This window comes from Lithobates pipiens, unplaced genomic scaffold, assembly GCF_037356315.1.
Source record: "Lithobates pipiens isolate NorthernLeopardFrog02 unplaced genomic scaffold, aLitPip1_a1.2 Scaffold_18, whole genome shotgun sequence".
NCBI classification, from domain to species: Eukaryota; Metazoa; Chordata; class Amphibia; order Anura; family Ranidae; genus Lithobates; species Lithobates pipiens.
In genome coordinates this window covers 366,310,253-366,325,836 of record NW_027507758.1, presented here as the reverse complement: position 1 = coordinate 366,325,836, position 15,584 = coordinate 366,310,253, and the positions used below count along the sequence as shown (strand labels likewise).

Genomic DNA, 15,584 nt, shown 5'->3' with positions numbered 1-15,584 from the left:
CGCATCAGTAATGTTACAATTTATGTACCCGTGTGAAGAAAAATGTATACTTTGTCTCCATGATAAAACACTGCTCAATCACATCTTTGCACTTTTGCAGGGCACTTACATATAAAGGTTAATAATAAAATGATTTTCTTTGTGTGTTTGCATTTTCAATATCTTTCTTTGAACTGAGAAAAGGTTTAATTGCAGTGCAGGGCCTGACAATAACCCTCATTTACTAAAGCATTGCATCACGTTCAATTGCATAATGAACGAGTGACTACCTTTCACTTTGAACATTACATTTTACCCAATCTTAGTAAATAAGTGGAAACAAAGTGAAAATTTCCATTGCACATGCACGATGATATACAAAGAAAATAAAAAACACATGCCTTTTACTTGTTTATGATTGGTTAACTGAAGTCAGCTCATTCACTAAGCAAAGTGAAGAACATCAGGAACATTCACTTAGATTAGTGAATGGGTTGACAGGCCTTTTTCTGACACTTTTTATTTACAGGTTTACATTAGTATTGTTGCTAAAAAATTTACTTTGAACCCCCAAACATTATATATAGTTTTTTTTAGCAGAGACCCTAGAGAATAAAATGGAGATCATTGTAATATTTTATGTCACACTGTATTTGTGCAGCGGTCTTACAAATGCAATTTTTGGGAAAAAATACACTTCTTTGAATAACAAACCTTTATCAGATGCCACTGTACAAAAAATACCAGGGTTATGGCAGATAGCTGCTGCCATAAGCCTGATATTTAACAAAAAATAATGATGTATATATACAGTGGGCTGTCTGGAAGTGGTTCATTTTCCTTGCACGTGTCTGGGTATTTTTGTGAAGTCAGTTTTCACTTTGCTTCCCCGTATATACTACTTTGCAAAATGAAAACTCACTTTGAAGGTGGACACATTCTACTCTTTTAGTAAATCAATCCCAGTGTGCCTTTGACCAATTTCTCCACTATGTCATGATTATTGACAGCACTGCTCACATAAAAAAAAAAAATCCTTGTTACCTAAATTATTTTTTTTCCTGGTTCCAGCTTAAGCAGCACTTACATAGTTGGAAATACATTGGAACAAAAACCTCAGAAATCTCCATGTTGGTCTATTTATACAAAAAATAAAAAATCACTAGATAAATGATACAAGCATGTGCCTATTTGCCATGAATTCTGACCGTATATTGCTTAATGCAGTGATTTCCTATGCAACCTCTAGTGGCCACAATGCAGTATTATCCTGATTGAAGTATTTCAGAGAAAATACCACATTTATGCCATTAGATAAAGTTGGCAATCATAGGAAATTAACAAACTAGGCAAAATACAGTCAGAATTTCTGAAGACTTAGTGAAAGCTTGTAACATTCGTCCAGAAAATTCCTTATAAATAAACCCCAATGTGTTTTCTGACCATTTACAGTGTGTGTTTACATTGAAACATCACACCCGTATGTTACTCAGCTAGACAATTTGCAAACATTGAAAGCAGAAGACCCCTTGCTATTTGAAGCAAATTATAATAAACATAATCTTATTGTATAGAAAAAATCCTGTATATCTAGGAGTTTGGATGTATATGATTCATGATTTGTTTACCAACACAATTTTATAGATTTGACAGTTTTATACAGGATATTACTAAATCACGTCATTAAATCATTTCATCTTATTGGCCTGTCATATTATGGTATTTAGAGAGGAATGTTTGTTAACCTAAAAAACAAAACAAAAGGATCCTTCTCCATTAAAGCATGTTATACAGCACAGTGCTTGTGCTGTGTAATTTTGTCCCCCATAACACCTGAAATACATGGTTGATCCTGCCTGGGTATACCCTCCCCCCCGTAACCTGACCATGGTTTATCATGGCTGCTGAGCCCTGACACCATAGTCAGTTTACGTGCATCCATCATCCGCAGCTCTCCTGTCTCTCATCTGTCCTATACCCCCCCCCCCCCCGCTTGTCAGTTCTGTGTCAGGGCCCGCCGCCCCCCCCTCCTGCTGCTGTAATAACTTAGCAAAAATCATGCAATCCCCTAAATTTCATAATACTAAGTGTTCTGTATATGCACCTTATTAAAAAAAATGCCATCCTATACCTGATTTAATGTCAGCGCTCAGCGCTCACGTGACCAGCTGGCTCTCTCCTCTCCTACTCCCAACAAACATCAGCGGGGGAATCTCTGCCCCTTCTGATGCACCTGTCAGATCGGAAGAGAGGTGAGGTGGCTGGTCACGTGAGCACCGAGCGGCACTAATAAATAAGGTATAGAATGGCTTTTTTTTAATATAAGGCACATGTACAGGACACTTGGTATTATGAAAGACAGGGAATTGCATGCTTTTTACTAAGTGAGTTTACAACCACTTTCATGCATGCTAGGACACATAGAATGTAACTAATGGTAGTTGAAGATAGATTTATATTGTGCGAACTAGCTGTGATGAAGAGCATGCACCCAAGATTGGTTAAGTGTACCGTGTCCAGGACTACTTAGAGGAGGGGGTTCCAGGCATTTGTGGTCTGTAACTGTTTGCTACAGTGTATGTAGAACCCATGCCAGACCACATAACTCTCCATAAAATCTGTATACAGAAGAATGGATCACTGGTCTGGATAGCAGGAGTGATGATATAAGTGTGTCCAGGACAACTTGTCTAGTGTGAGTGTAGACAAGTGGAGGAGTAGGGACGGGGAACAAGTGAACTTGGTATGGTTCACCTAAACCATTCCCGGTGTGAGCGCATCCTAAGAGAATTTAAGAGGCAATTTAAAAACATAATTTTCCTATTTCCAGCTTTTCCAGCTTCCCATCTACCTGACTTTAACCTTTTGAATCAAACTAAGAGTCTTTATGTAGAATATTTTTTACAGTGGATAACATTTGATGTAAAACGATAAATAAGTATATAATACAAGCAAGATGAATCCATAATGAAACATTCATAATTGATATTGTTTTCTGAACACTGGTCACTCACACCAACATAAGACCTGATTTATCTAAGTTACCTGTGAATCCAGCTTTGCAGGAGCAGCTGTAACTGCCAAGGGTGTTAGTACAGTTGGCATTTGCTGAACAGGAATTGTTGCCCTGGCACTCATCAATATCCGTGCATGTGGATCCATTGCCTTGTTAGACAAAAAAATGTATAATTAAAAACAAATACAGTTTATTTGGTAAAAGTTTTTTTTGCCCTGGGGGAGGGTGGGCGGAATTACACACTCATCAGTAATGTTATACTTTATGTACCTGTGTGAAGGAAAACATATACTTTGTCTCCATGATAAAACATTGCTCAATTACACCTTTGCAGTGCACATCTACTGTATAAAAAGGTTAGTGACAAAATGCCTCTGTTTGTATTTTTGCATCTTTAATGTCTTTATTTGATCTGGGGAATGTCTAATTTGTAGTCCAGCAGCTGACAATGACCCGGATTTACTAAAACATTACATCATGTTTCATTTCAAAATTATTTTTCACTTTAAAAAGTAGATTTTATCCTACCTTAGTGAATAAGGTGAAATAAAGTGATAATGTCCTTTGCACATGCCCAGTGATGCACAGGGGAAACAAAAAAAACAGACTTTTTACTTGTTCGTGATTGGTTTATAGAAGCCAGATCATTCACTGTGCTAACTGAAAAAAATCTGTAAGATTCACTTAGATTAATAAATGGAGTGACATTCTTAATTTTCCTTGTTTGTGATTGGGGATTTTTGTGAAGTCAGTTTTCACTTTGCTCCCCCTCACGTATGTAAATTCACCTTGAAGGTGAACATGCTCTAGTCTTTTAGTAAATCCCAGTGTGCCTTTGACCAATTTCTCCACTATGTCATGATTATTTACAGCACTGCTCATATTATAAATGATTTCCTTGTTACCTATTTTTTTTTCCATAGTTCCAGCTTAAGCAGTGGCGTTGCTATGGGGGGGGGGGGGGGGTGCAGGCTGTATCCAGGTGACACCCGCCAGAGGGGTGACACCAAGGCCAGGACAAGGGGGGGCGTGAAGAGATGAGTGTGGGCAGTGCCGGATGGTAGATGAACATTGGTACACAGCCACAGGTCACTGCTGAAGTCAGACCTTCTGACCCTGCACAGTGCCCTTGCAGAGCTGTTGCGTGGTGCCAAGTGCTGGAACAATCCCTGCACTCCTACACTCAGCACTAGTAGGCATCCATTAAACTTCTCTGTCAGGAGGAATAAACTGCCCCCAACAGATTATTTCTAGTCTCCGCCTCTGGCATGATGTCATTCAGAGGCCGGGACAGGAAAAGAGAGAGGAACCGCGAGGGAGTGTGCATGTTGGTCAGATTAGGTAAGTAAATGACAGACAGAAGAGAACATATGTTACTTAACAGTGTAATGTTGCAGTGACTCTTTTCCAGTGCACTGGACTGGTTAATGTCTTGGGAACTCTGGTGGGTTTTGTGATTGGGGGTTAATTATCTAACACTGCCATTAGCCAGTAATATGCAGCATGAAGGGGTTAATGTATTGACATTGGCCACTAATTCAGCACAAGGCATTAATAAACACTACCACTGATCTCTAATGCAGTAGTGGCCAGGGGCAGTGTTAATTAACCCATTCATGCTGCAATAGAAAGGGCTATTTAACACTGACACTGACCACTAATACAGCACAAGAGGGTTAATAAACACTGCCACTGGCCACCACTAGTGATGGACGAACTTCCGACGGGACGTTTCGCGAACGCGAAATGCGAACGGACCCAAACGTTCGCGAAACCGAACGTTCGCCGCGGGCCCCATTGACTTCAATGGGAGGCGAACTTTGCAAACCTTCATGTCGAATTTGCGGCCACGTGGTAATTATTAGGGGGTAAAACGTAGTCCCACCATCTGGACAATGACATAATACATGTATGAGGTGAATTTGGGATCGATAACTACAAGCATTTTTATTTTATTTGGGAAATTGTTCTAACAATTCAGGACTATGGAGCTAATGAAGGCAATGGAGGAGAGGGAAGGTCAGGGACCAGGGTAGGCAAAGAAGAGGGTGCAGGAGATGATCACCAGCAGCGTGACATACCGGAATGACACATGCACCGTGATAGAGGCATCTGACAGCAGCACCGTAATACAGAGCACTGACAGCAGCACCGTGACATACAGCGCTGACAGCAGCACCGTGACATACAGCGCTGACAGCAGCACCGTGACATACAGCGCTGACAGCAGCACCGTGACATACAGCGCTGACAGCAGCACCGTGACATACAGCGCTGACAGCAGCACCGTGACATACAGCGCTGACAGCAGCACCGTGACATACAGCGCTGACAGCAGCACCGTGACATACAGCGCTGACAGCAGCACCGTAAGCAGCCCCAGGAGGAAGTCAGCACAGCACAGGGATGGTGTGATCCCCTCATAATAAGAACCCCCAGGAGGAAGTCAGCACAGCACAGGGATAGTGTGATCCCTTCATAATAAGAACCCCCAGGAGGAAGTCAGCACAGCACAGGGATATCATAAGCAGCCCCAGTAGAAATATGACACCGCTCAACCTCTTCAAAGAGGAGGGTAGGGGCATATAGTACGGTGTGCTTTTTTGGGTCAAGGAAGTGAGCCAAATGAATTAAGAAGGTCTGTGTGCTTGATTAAAAAAATAGTTTATAGACATATACATGGTCTACTGGTCACATGTGTTGAATTCCTCCGAGATCCATGCCTCATTCATTTTTAGAAATGTGAGGTAGTTAACACTGTGGTGAGCTAGGCGAGTACGCTTATCGGTCACAATCCCCCCTGCTGCGCTGAACGTCCTTTCGGACAGGACACTGGATGAGGGGCAAGCCAACAGTTCGATTGCAAATTGGGCAAGCTCTGGCCAGAGGTCAAGCCTGCCCACCCAGTAGTCTAGGGGTTCATCACTCCTCAGAGCGTCCACATCGGCCGTTAACCCAATGTAGTCGGACACCTGACGGTCTAGGCGTTCCCTGATGCTGGATCCGGATGACACCTGTCGATGGGTCGGCTGAAAGAATGACCTCATATCCGAAGTCACCAACACATCTTCAAACCGGCCTCTTCTTGCAGGCGCTGTTGGATTGGTACCCGCAAATCCTTCTCTGGGAGTGGGAATTGCTCCTCTGCCAGCGCACGCAAAAGCAGAATGCAGCATTTCTCGAAGCAAGGCCTGGAAGTGCTGCATTCTGACAGCCCTCTGCGACGGCGGTAACATTTCCGCCATTTTGTGTTTGTACCGGGGGTCTAAGTACGTTGCCACCCAGTACTGGTCCTTGACCCTCATGCTTTTTATACGGGGGTCCCTATTAAAACACTGGAGCATGAAGGCCCCCATTTGCACTAAAGTGGAAGCGGTGTGGTGGCCTGGCTCCTGCTCATCATCCAGGATAATGTCGTCCTCTTCATTCTCCTCTCCCCATCCTCGCACAACAGGGATCCCAGAAAGGTTTAAAGCATGCTCTTCTTGCTCCTGCTCATCCGCCCCGGCACCATCCTCCTCTGACTCCTCATCAGACTCCTGTTGTTGACTTGTCTCAGATAGAGTAGCCCCCCCTGGGAATTCATCCAGCATTGCGACTTCCTCATCTTCCCGCTCCTGCTCCTCCACAGCCTGATCAATGACACGACGCAATGCACGCTCCAGAAAGAAGGCATAAGGTACCATGTCACTGATGGCGCCATGGCTGCGACTGACCAGTTTGGTGATCTCCTCAAATGGCCGCAGAAGTCTGCATGTGTCGCGCATGAGCAGCCACTGGCGCGGTGAAAAAAAACCCAGCTCCCCAGAACCGTTTCTTTCGCAGAGTTCATACAGGTAGACGTTAACTGCACGTTTCTGCTGGAGCAGCCTATCAAGCATATAGAAGGTTGAGTTCCATCGCGTCGGGCAATCGCAAATAAGACGTCTGACCGGCAGATGGTGTCGCCGCTGAATGTCAGCAAGGCGAGCCATGGCCGTGTAAGATCTTCTGAAATGGGCCGAGATTTTCCTTGCCTGCCGCAAGATGTCCTGGACCCCAGGGTATTTGACAAGGAATCGCTGCACGACCAAGTTTAAGACGTGTGCCATGCACGGCACGTGCGTGATTTTGCCCTGTTTCAATGCGCTAAGCAGATTGGCACCGTTGTCACACACCACTTTACCAACTGTCAAATTGAGCGGTGTTAGCCACTCATCTGCCTGTGAACGCAAAGCTGAAAGGAGTGCCGGGCCAGTGTGGCTCTTTGCTTCCAGGCACAACAGACGCAGCACGGCATGGCAACGTCTCACCTGGCATGTGGAATAGGTTCTGGGGAGCTTGGGCGGTGCAGTGGAAGAGACGCTAGCAGCGGAAAAGGAGGAGGCAGCTGAGGAGGAGAGGGAGGAGGATGGAGTAGGAGGAGGAGAAGAAGAGTCAGGCCTGCATGCAATCCGTGGCGGTAAAACCAAATCTACACGGGTGCCACGGGTTACATGCTTGACGGCCGTCAGAAGGTTCACCCAGTGGGCAGTAAAACTGATATACCTTCCCTGCCCGTGTTTGCTAGACCACGTGTCTGTGGTCAGATGTATCTTGGCACCGACACTGTGTGCCAGAGATACATTCACTTGCCGCTGAACATGGCCATATAGCTCTGGGATGCCCTTCTCTGAGAAATACTTCCTTCCTGGGACCTTCCATTGTGGTGTTCCAATGGCCACAAATTTGCGAAAGGCCTCCGAGTCCACCAGTTTATATGGCAGTAGTTGGCGGGCTATGAGTTCTGACAAGCCAGCCGCCAACCGTTGGGCAAGAGGGTTATCCGGCGTCATCATTTTTTTACGCTCAAACATTAGGCCCACGGAAGCCTGCCTTTTTGCAGAAAAATGTGAGCTTGGCGTGATGGAAGGTGGAGTGGAGGACAATTGTGAGGAGAGAGGAGAAGGAGAAGTAGAAGACGAGGCTGGACGGTGAGAGCCTGCAGTGTGGCTTTGTGTGTTCCGTTGCTCCCACTGGGCTCGGTGATGGCTGCTCATGTGCCTTCTTAAGGCGGTCGTCCCTAGGTGAGTATTGGGCTTACCGCGACTAACGCGTTGACTGCAAAGATTGCAGATGGCAACGCTATTGTCAGCAGCGGACACGTTAAAAAAAGCCCACACTGCGGAGCCATGTGCCGGTGTCCTGGGAGCGCCAGATGTGACCGTACATGGTCGATGACTCGCTCCTGATACATTTGCAGTCTGCTTTGTCCCTGCTGTGCAATGTAAGTCATTGCTGCTTCTCCTCCCTATCTGCTGGTCCATATCTCCCTCTGAACTCCCCTCCTCTTCCTCTCTTGTGGGCACCCACGTGACATCACTAGACACGTCATCATCAACGTCACCTTCCCCACCGCTATAAGTAGAGATCTCGGAGTAGGCAGCAACACCTGGGGACCAACCTCCTCCTTGGGCTGATCTGGGTACTGGCGTCAGACTGCTGAGTAGCGCTTGTTGCTACCTCCTCTTCCTGATCCAATACCAAGAGTGGCTGCGCATCAGAAATGTCCTCTTGATATGGATCGGAAAATAATTCCAGTGACTCAAGCGGAAGGTATGTGGTGGTGGTGGTGGTGGTCGTGTTGTTGGTGGTAGTGTCTTTGGGGGTGCACATAGCAGAGAGTGAAGAAGAGGGTGCAGATCGAGAGGATGAGGAGGGTGCAGAAGAGTAAGGCTGAGCGAGCCACTCAACCAAGTCTGGTGCATCCTTTAAAGTAATTGAACGCACCTTCTGCAACTTCCCACTTTGGCTCAAGCCTGTTGCTCCTGCCCTACCCCTACCACCCCTGCGGAAGGGCCTGCCTCTTCCGCTGCCTGTCATTTTTTAAATGACCCTGTGACAAAACTCTTAGTCCCTATACCGATGAAGGACTGCTGCAGTATAGGGCAGCGGTCAGCAGTGGTGCACGTCAACCCTATCTATTGTGGACCGATAGCGGTCCTTACAGAACAGCAGACTGTACCGCACTCAAGCCTATGTACCGTAGCACCCTATACCAAGTTACCAGTCCTTATAAGAACTTTTGTGGACCAAGCAGGTTGTGTATTAGTGATTAGCAGACTGTACGTCAGTCCCTATACCGCTGAAGGACTGCTGCAGTATAGGTGAGCGGTCAGCAGTGGTGCACGTCAACCCTATCTATTGTGGACCGATAGCGGTCCTTACAGAACAGCAGACTGTACCGCACTCAAGCCTATGTACCGTAGCACCCTATACCAAGTTACCAGTCCTTATAAGAACTTTTGTGGACCAAGCAGGTTGTGTATTAGTGTTTAGCAGACTGTATGTCAGTCCCTATACCGCTGAAGGACTGCTGCAGTATAGGGCAGCGGTCAGCAGTGGTGCACGTCAACCCTATCTATTGTGGACCGATAGCGGTCCTTACAGAACAGCAGACTGTACCGCACTCAAGCCTATGTACCGTAGCACCCTATACCAAGTTACCAGTCCTTATAAGAACTTTTGTGGACCAAGCAGGTTGTGTATTAGTGTTTAGCAGACTGTACGTCAGTCCCTATACCGCTGAAGGACTGCTGCAGTATAGGGCAGCGGTCAGCAGTGGTGCACGTCAACCCTATCTATTGTGGACCGATAGCGGTCCTTACAGAACAGCAGACTGTACCGCACTCAAGCCTATGTACCGTAGCACCCTATACCAAGTTACCAGTCCTTATAAGAACTTTTGTGGAACAAGCAGGTTGTGTGTTAGTGATTAGCAGACTGTACGTCAGTCCCTATACCGCTGAAGGACTGCTGCAGTATAGGGCAGCGGTCAGCAGTGGTGCACGTCAACCCTATCTATTGTGGACCGATAGCGGTCCTTACAGAACAGCAGACTGTACCGCACTCAAGCCTATGTACCGTAGCACCCTATACCAAGTTACCAGTCCTTATAAGAACTTTTGTGGACCAAGCAGGTTGTGTATTAGTGTTTAGCAGACTGTACGTCAGTCCCTATACCGCTGAAGGACTGCTGCAGTATAGGGCAGCGGTCAGCAGTGGTGCACGTCAACCCTATCTATTGTGGACCGATAGCGGTCCTTACAGAACAGCAGACTGTACCGCACTCAAGCCTATGTACCGTAGCACCCTATACCAAGTTACCAGTCCTTATAAGAACTTTTGTGGAACAAGCAGGTTGTGTGTTAGTGATTAGCAGACTGTACGTCAGTCCCTATACCGCTGAAGGACTGCTGCAGTATAGGGCAGCGGTCAGCAGTGGTGCACGTCAACCCTATCTATTGTGGACCGATAGCGGTCCTTACAGAACAGCAGACTGTACCGCACTCAAGCCTATGTACCGTAGCACCCTATACCAAGTTACCAGTCCTTATAAGAACTTTTGTGGACCAAGCAGGTTGTGTATTAGTGTTTAGCAGACTGTATGTCAGTCCCTATACCGCTGAAGGACTGCTGCAGTATAGGGCAGCGGTCAGCAGTGGTGCACGTCAACCCTATCTATTGTGGACCAATAGCGGTCCTTACAGAACAGCAGACTGTACCGCACTCAAGCCTATGTACCGTAGCACCCTATACCAAGTTACCAGTCCTTATAAGAACTTTTGTGGACCAAGCAGGTTGTGTATTAGTGTTTAGCAGACTGTACGTCAGTCCCTATACCGCTGAAGGACTGCTGCAGTATAGGGCAGCGGTCAGCAGTGGTGCACGTCAACCCTATCTATTGTGGACCGATAGCGGTCCTTACAGAACAGCAGACTGTACCGCACTCAAGCCTATGTACCGTAGCACCCTATACCAAGTTACCAGTCCTTATAAGAACTTTTGTGGAACAAGCAGGTTGTGTGTTAGTGATTAGCAGACTGTACGTCAGTCCCTATACCGCTGAAGGACTGCTGCAGTATAGGGCAGCGGTCAGCAGTGGTGCACGTCAACCCTATCTATTGTGGACCGATAGCGGTCCTTACAGAACAGCAGACTGTACCGCACTCAAGCCTATGTACCGTAGCACCCTATACCAAGTTACCAGTCCTTATAAGAACTTTTGTGGACCAAGCAGGTTGTGTATTAGTGTTTAGCAGACTGTACGTCAGTCCCTATACCGCTGAAGGACTGCTGCAGTATAGGGCAGCGGTCAGCAGTGGTGCACGTCAACCCTATCTATTGTGGACCGATAGCGGTCCTTACAGAACAGCAGACTGTACCGCACTCAAGCCTATGTACCGTATCACCCTATACCAAGTTACCAGTCCTTATAAGAACTTTTGTGGAACAAGCAGGTTGTGTGTTAGTGATTAGCAGACTGTACGTCAGTCCCTATACCGCTGAAGGACTGCTGCAGTATAGGGCAGCGGTCAGCAGTGGTGCACGTCAACCCTATCTATTGTGGACCGATAGCGGTCCTTACAGAACAGCAGACTGTACCGCACTCAAGCCTATGTACCGTAGCACCCTATACCAAGTTACCAGTCCTTATAAGAACTTTTGTGGACCAAGCAGGTTGTGTATTAGTGTTTAGCAGACTGTATGTCAGTCCCTATACCGCTGAAGGACTGCTGCAGTATAGGGCAGCGGTCAGCAGTGGTGCACGTCAACCCTATCTATTGTGGACCAATAGCGGTCCTTACAGAACAGCAGACTGTACCGCACTCAAGCCTATGTACCGTAGCACCCTATACCAAGTTACCAGTCCTTATAAGAACTTTTGTGGACCAAGCAGGTTGTGTATTAGTGTTTAGCAGACTTTACGTCAGTCCCTATACCGCTGAAGGACTGCTGCAGTATAGGGCAGCGGTCAGCAGTGGTGCACGTCAACCCTATCTATTGTGGACCGATAGCGGTCCTTACAGAACAGCAGACTGTACCGCACTCAAGCCTATGTACCGTAGCACCCTATACCAAGTTACCAGTCCTTATAAGAACTTTTGTGGAACAAGCAGGTTGTGTGTTAGTGATTAGCAGACTGTACGTCAGTCCCTATACCGCTGAAGGACTGCTGCAGTATAGGGCAGCGGTCAGCAGTGGTGCACGTCAACCCTATCTATTGTGGACCGATAGCGGTCCTTACAGAACAGCAGACTGTACCGCACTCAAGCCTATGTACCGTAGCACCCTATACCAAGTTACCAGTCCTTATAAGAACTTTTGTGGACCAAGCAGGTTGTGTATTAGTGTTTAGCAGACTGTACGTCAGTCCCTATACCGCTGAAGGACTGCTGCAGTATAGGGCAGCGGTCAGCAGTGGTGCACGTCAACCCTATCTATTGTGGACCGATAGCGGTCCTTACAGAACAGCAGACTGTACCGCACTCAAGCCTATGTACCGTAGCACCCTATACCAAGTTACCAGTCCTTATAAGAACTTTTGTGGAACAAGTGAGTTGTGAATGTTTAGCAGACTGCAGCAGAAGGGCAGCAGTCAAGTATAATATCCTTTCTATATTTGGAAGAAAGAATATTATACATGTACAAGCCTATTACTGTACCACTGATACCAGTCCTGAAAAGAACCTTTGTGGAACTAATAATAACAGCAAGTCTTTAAAATTACCCTCACTGCCTGACAACACTGCTTCCTTCCTGTCCCTATACAAATTGGCAAAAAAAGAGAACGATTAGTGGTTACTGGAACAGCTCTTTTGTGGACCTTGATAGTAACAGCTAATGATGATGATGATGATGATGATGATGAAAGACTAATCTGGCTGTCCCTGTAGCATACACCGTCCTTTCCCTTTCTCTAAACTAACAAAAGACACTCAGGCTGCTGCAAGAATCAGCAGCACAGCAAACCTATCAACACCTAACACCTATACCAGTCCTGAAAAGAACTTTTGTGTACCAAATAGCTAGTGGTTTATCTCTCCCTACTCCACACAGGAACCTGTCCCTATCGTAACAGAAGAAAGAATGTAAAATGGCCACCGGATCGGGTGTATTTATAGGTTAGGGGGAATGTACAAGTGTCCATGTGCTGTCATGTCTCAATTGGCTGTCCTGTATCACATGATAAACGTGTCACCAAAGGTTAAAGTTCTTGTATACATTAAACACGTAAGTCCGCCGCGGCGAACGACGGAAAAAGGCGTTCGAACGTGCGGACCGCGAATGTCGGAAATTCGCCGCGAAACGACCGCCGGGCGAACCGTTCGGCCATCACTAGCCACCACTGCATTAGTGATCAATAGCACTGTTAATTAACCCCTTGAGCTGAATTAGTGGCCATTGTCGGTGTTATTTAGATCCTTCATGTTGCAGGGTTTTAAAATAGCATAATGCCACTGACCATCTATGCTGGGGATCATTGTAGAAACTGACACCAATGCTGGCGGTTATTATTGCGGAATCTGACACCAATGCTGTCATTGCAGAAACTGGCACCAATGCTGGGGATCATTGCAGAAACAGGCATCAATGCTGGCGGTTATTATTGCGGAAACTGACACCAATGTTGGCAGTTATTATTGCTGAAACTGGCAGTAATGCTGGGGATTGTTATTGTAGAAATTGGCACAGATCCTGGGGGGTTGTTATTTCCTGGGAAGTTCTATTTTTTTCATATCTTATTGTTATATAAATTGGCTAGTTGCTTTATAGTTGTTAATGGCACTGCTATTGCCGTTATATGCAGTGTTATTTGGAGAAAAAATTGGTGACACCATGTTTTATCACACCAGGTGACACCAAACCTAGTGACGCCACTGAACTTAAGCAGCACTTAAATAATTGTGAAGAGAAATGGAAATATGCAGGAACAATGTCAGAAATCTTCACTGGATCAGTTTATAAATTAAATAACATCACTGGATAAATGACACAAACATTCGCCCAGTTGCACAGGTGTGGCTTCTATGAGCTGCAGAGGAAGGGAAGCTAAAGAATTTATACTCATTGAACGTGTGTGGGTGAGTAAATGGGCACTCCACTTCAATCTCACTTAATTTCTGTAATTTTTTAGGCAACTTAAACCACTTTCAATTGCAAACACAGCCTAAGGGATCATGACAACATACTACCACACGTTTAAAGTCACAGTGTAAACACAAGCTGTTATAGAAGGTTGTGTTCATCCATTTGGTGATTTATTTTCAACCATAATAGAGAAACCAGTCCCTGGATGATATATTGTAGATGACTGGGTGGTCAGTCACTGGGAAGGGGACATTTGACCACTTTAGCACAAGGTTTAAATAATCTTTGTTGGCAGAAATCCACTCCTTATAAAAAAGAGGGTGAAAATAAACATTTTTTCATTCAAATGTTGAAAAATAAAGCAATCACCAGGCTGAAGATCAGCCATGAAAAACAAATGAAGGTTGGGCATTCAGAGAAAAGTTACTTGTTTTTAGTATTAATCCCTCCCAGCCGCCACCCTTTTATAAAAGAATCTAAACGGCAGGCAGCAGGGGTCCAATGTGACTGCTGTGATTGGTTGTTACATTGGTCACATGATCGCAGGTTCCCAATCACAAAAATGCATCAGCAACTTCCCAGGACATTGTAGTTATAGTGCTGGGAGCGTGCAGTGAGCACAGAGCACAGAAAGCCATTCCTTTTGGTCACTTATATGCAGCCACTCAAGATAAACCTCTTCAGCCCCGGAAGATTTTACCCCCTTCCTGACCAGAGCACTTTTTGTGATTTGGCACTGTCTCAATTTAACAGACAATTGCCCGGCCATTCAACATTGCAACAAAACAAAACTGATGTTCTTTTTTTCCCACAAATAGGGCTTTCTTTTGGTGGCATTTTATTGCCTCCGTGTTTTTTATTTTTTACACTATAAACAAAAAAAGAGCGACAAATTTGAATATAAGCAATATTTTTAACTTTTTCTATAATAAATATCCCCAAAAAATATCTAAAAAAGCTTTTTTTTTCCTCAGTTTAGGCCAATACGTATTCTTCTACATATTTTTGGTAAAAAATAAAAATAAAAAATCGCAATTAGCGTATATTGAATGGTTTGCACAATAGTTTTATGGCTTTCTTATTAATTTTTTTTTTTACTAGTAATGGTGGCGATCTGTGACTGCAGCATCATGTCGGACATGTCAGACAATTTTGACACATTTTTGGGACCACTGGCATTTTTACAGGGATCGATGCTATACAATTGCATTGATTACTGTGAAAATGTCACTGGCAGTGAAGGGGTTAACCACTAGGGTGCAGTGAAGGGATTAAGTGTGTCCTAGTACATGTTCTAACTGAAGAGGGGAGGAGCTGTGCAGAGGAGATAGCAGATCATCTGTTCATACTCTGTATGACCAGACGATCTGTCTGTTCTCCCCTCAGAGAGCCGGTTCTCAGTTCTCAGTGTGCCCCGAGCAATCGTGGGACCCGGCGGCCGGGCTCTAGCTTGGGCTCCGTGGGTGAACAGGGGGTGTGCCCCCTAGTGGGCATCTATGGTACCGACATACCATGACGGCAATTCGCGCAGCCAAGCCATGTTGCCGCAGTATAAATGCAGCGGCTGGTCGGCATGCGGTTAAAGCCCACTTGCAGAATGTCCACATATATGTGTAAGGCTGGTGGGAACAAGTTAATTTTTCCATTTATTTCATAAAAATTGAAAAAAATACTTTAAGGGTGCATTCACACTGGCACT

General features: G+C 45.5%; 1 protein-coding gene across 10 annotated transcripts in view; it reads right to left on the bottom strand.

Annotated features, from left to right (window-relative positions):
* The window catches only part of LOC143988215 (uncharacterized), a 191,110-nt gene that overhangs the window by 57,453 nt on the left and 118,073 nt on the right, over window positions 1-15,584 (bottom strand). For 9 of the 10 annotated variants that reach the window (XM_077487602.1, XM_077487607.1, XM_077487608.1 and 6 more), the window contains one exon: window positions 3,025-3,144. The exons of the other annotated variant lie outside the window; for it this stretch is intronic. In XM_077487602.1, the coding sequence (XP_077343728.1) occupies window positions 3,025-3,144 (120 nt within the window). The remainder of the gene's footprint in view (window positions 1-3,024; window positions 3,145-15,584) is intronic. 10 annotated transcript variants of the gene reach the window in all.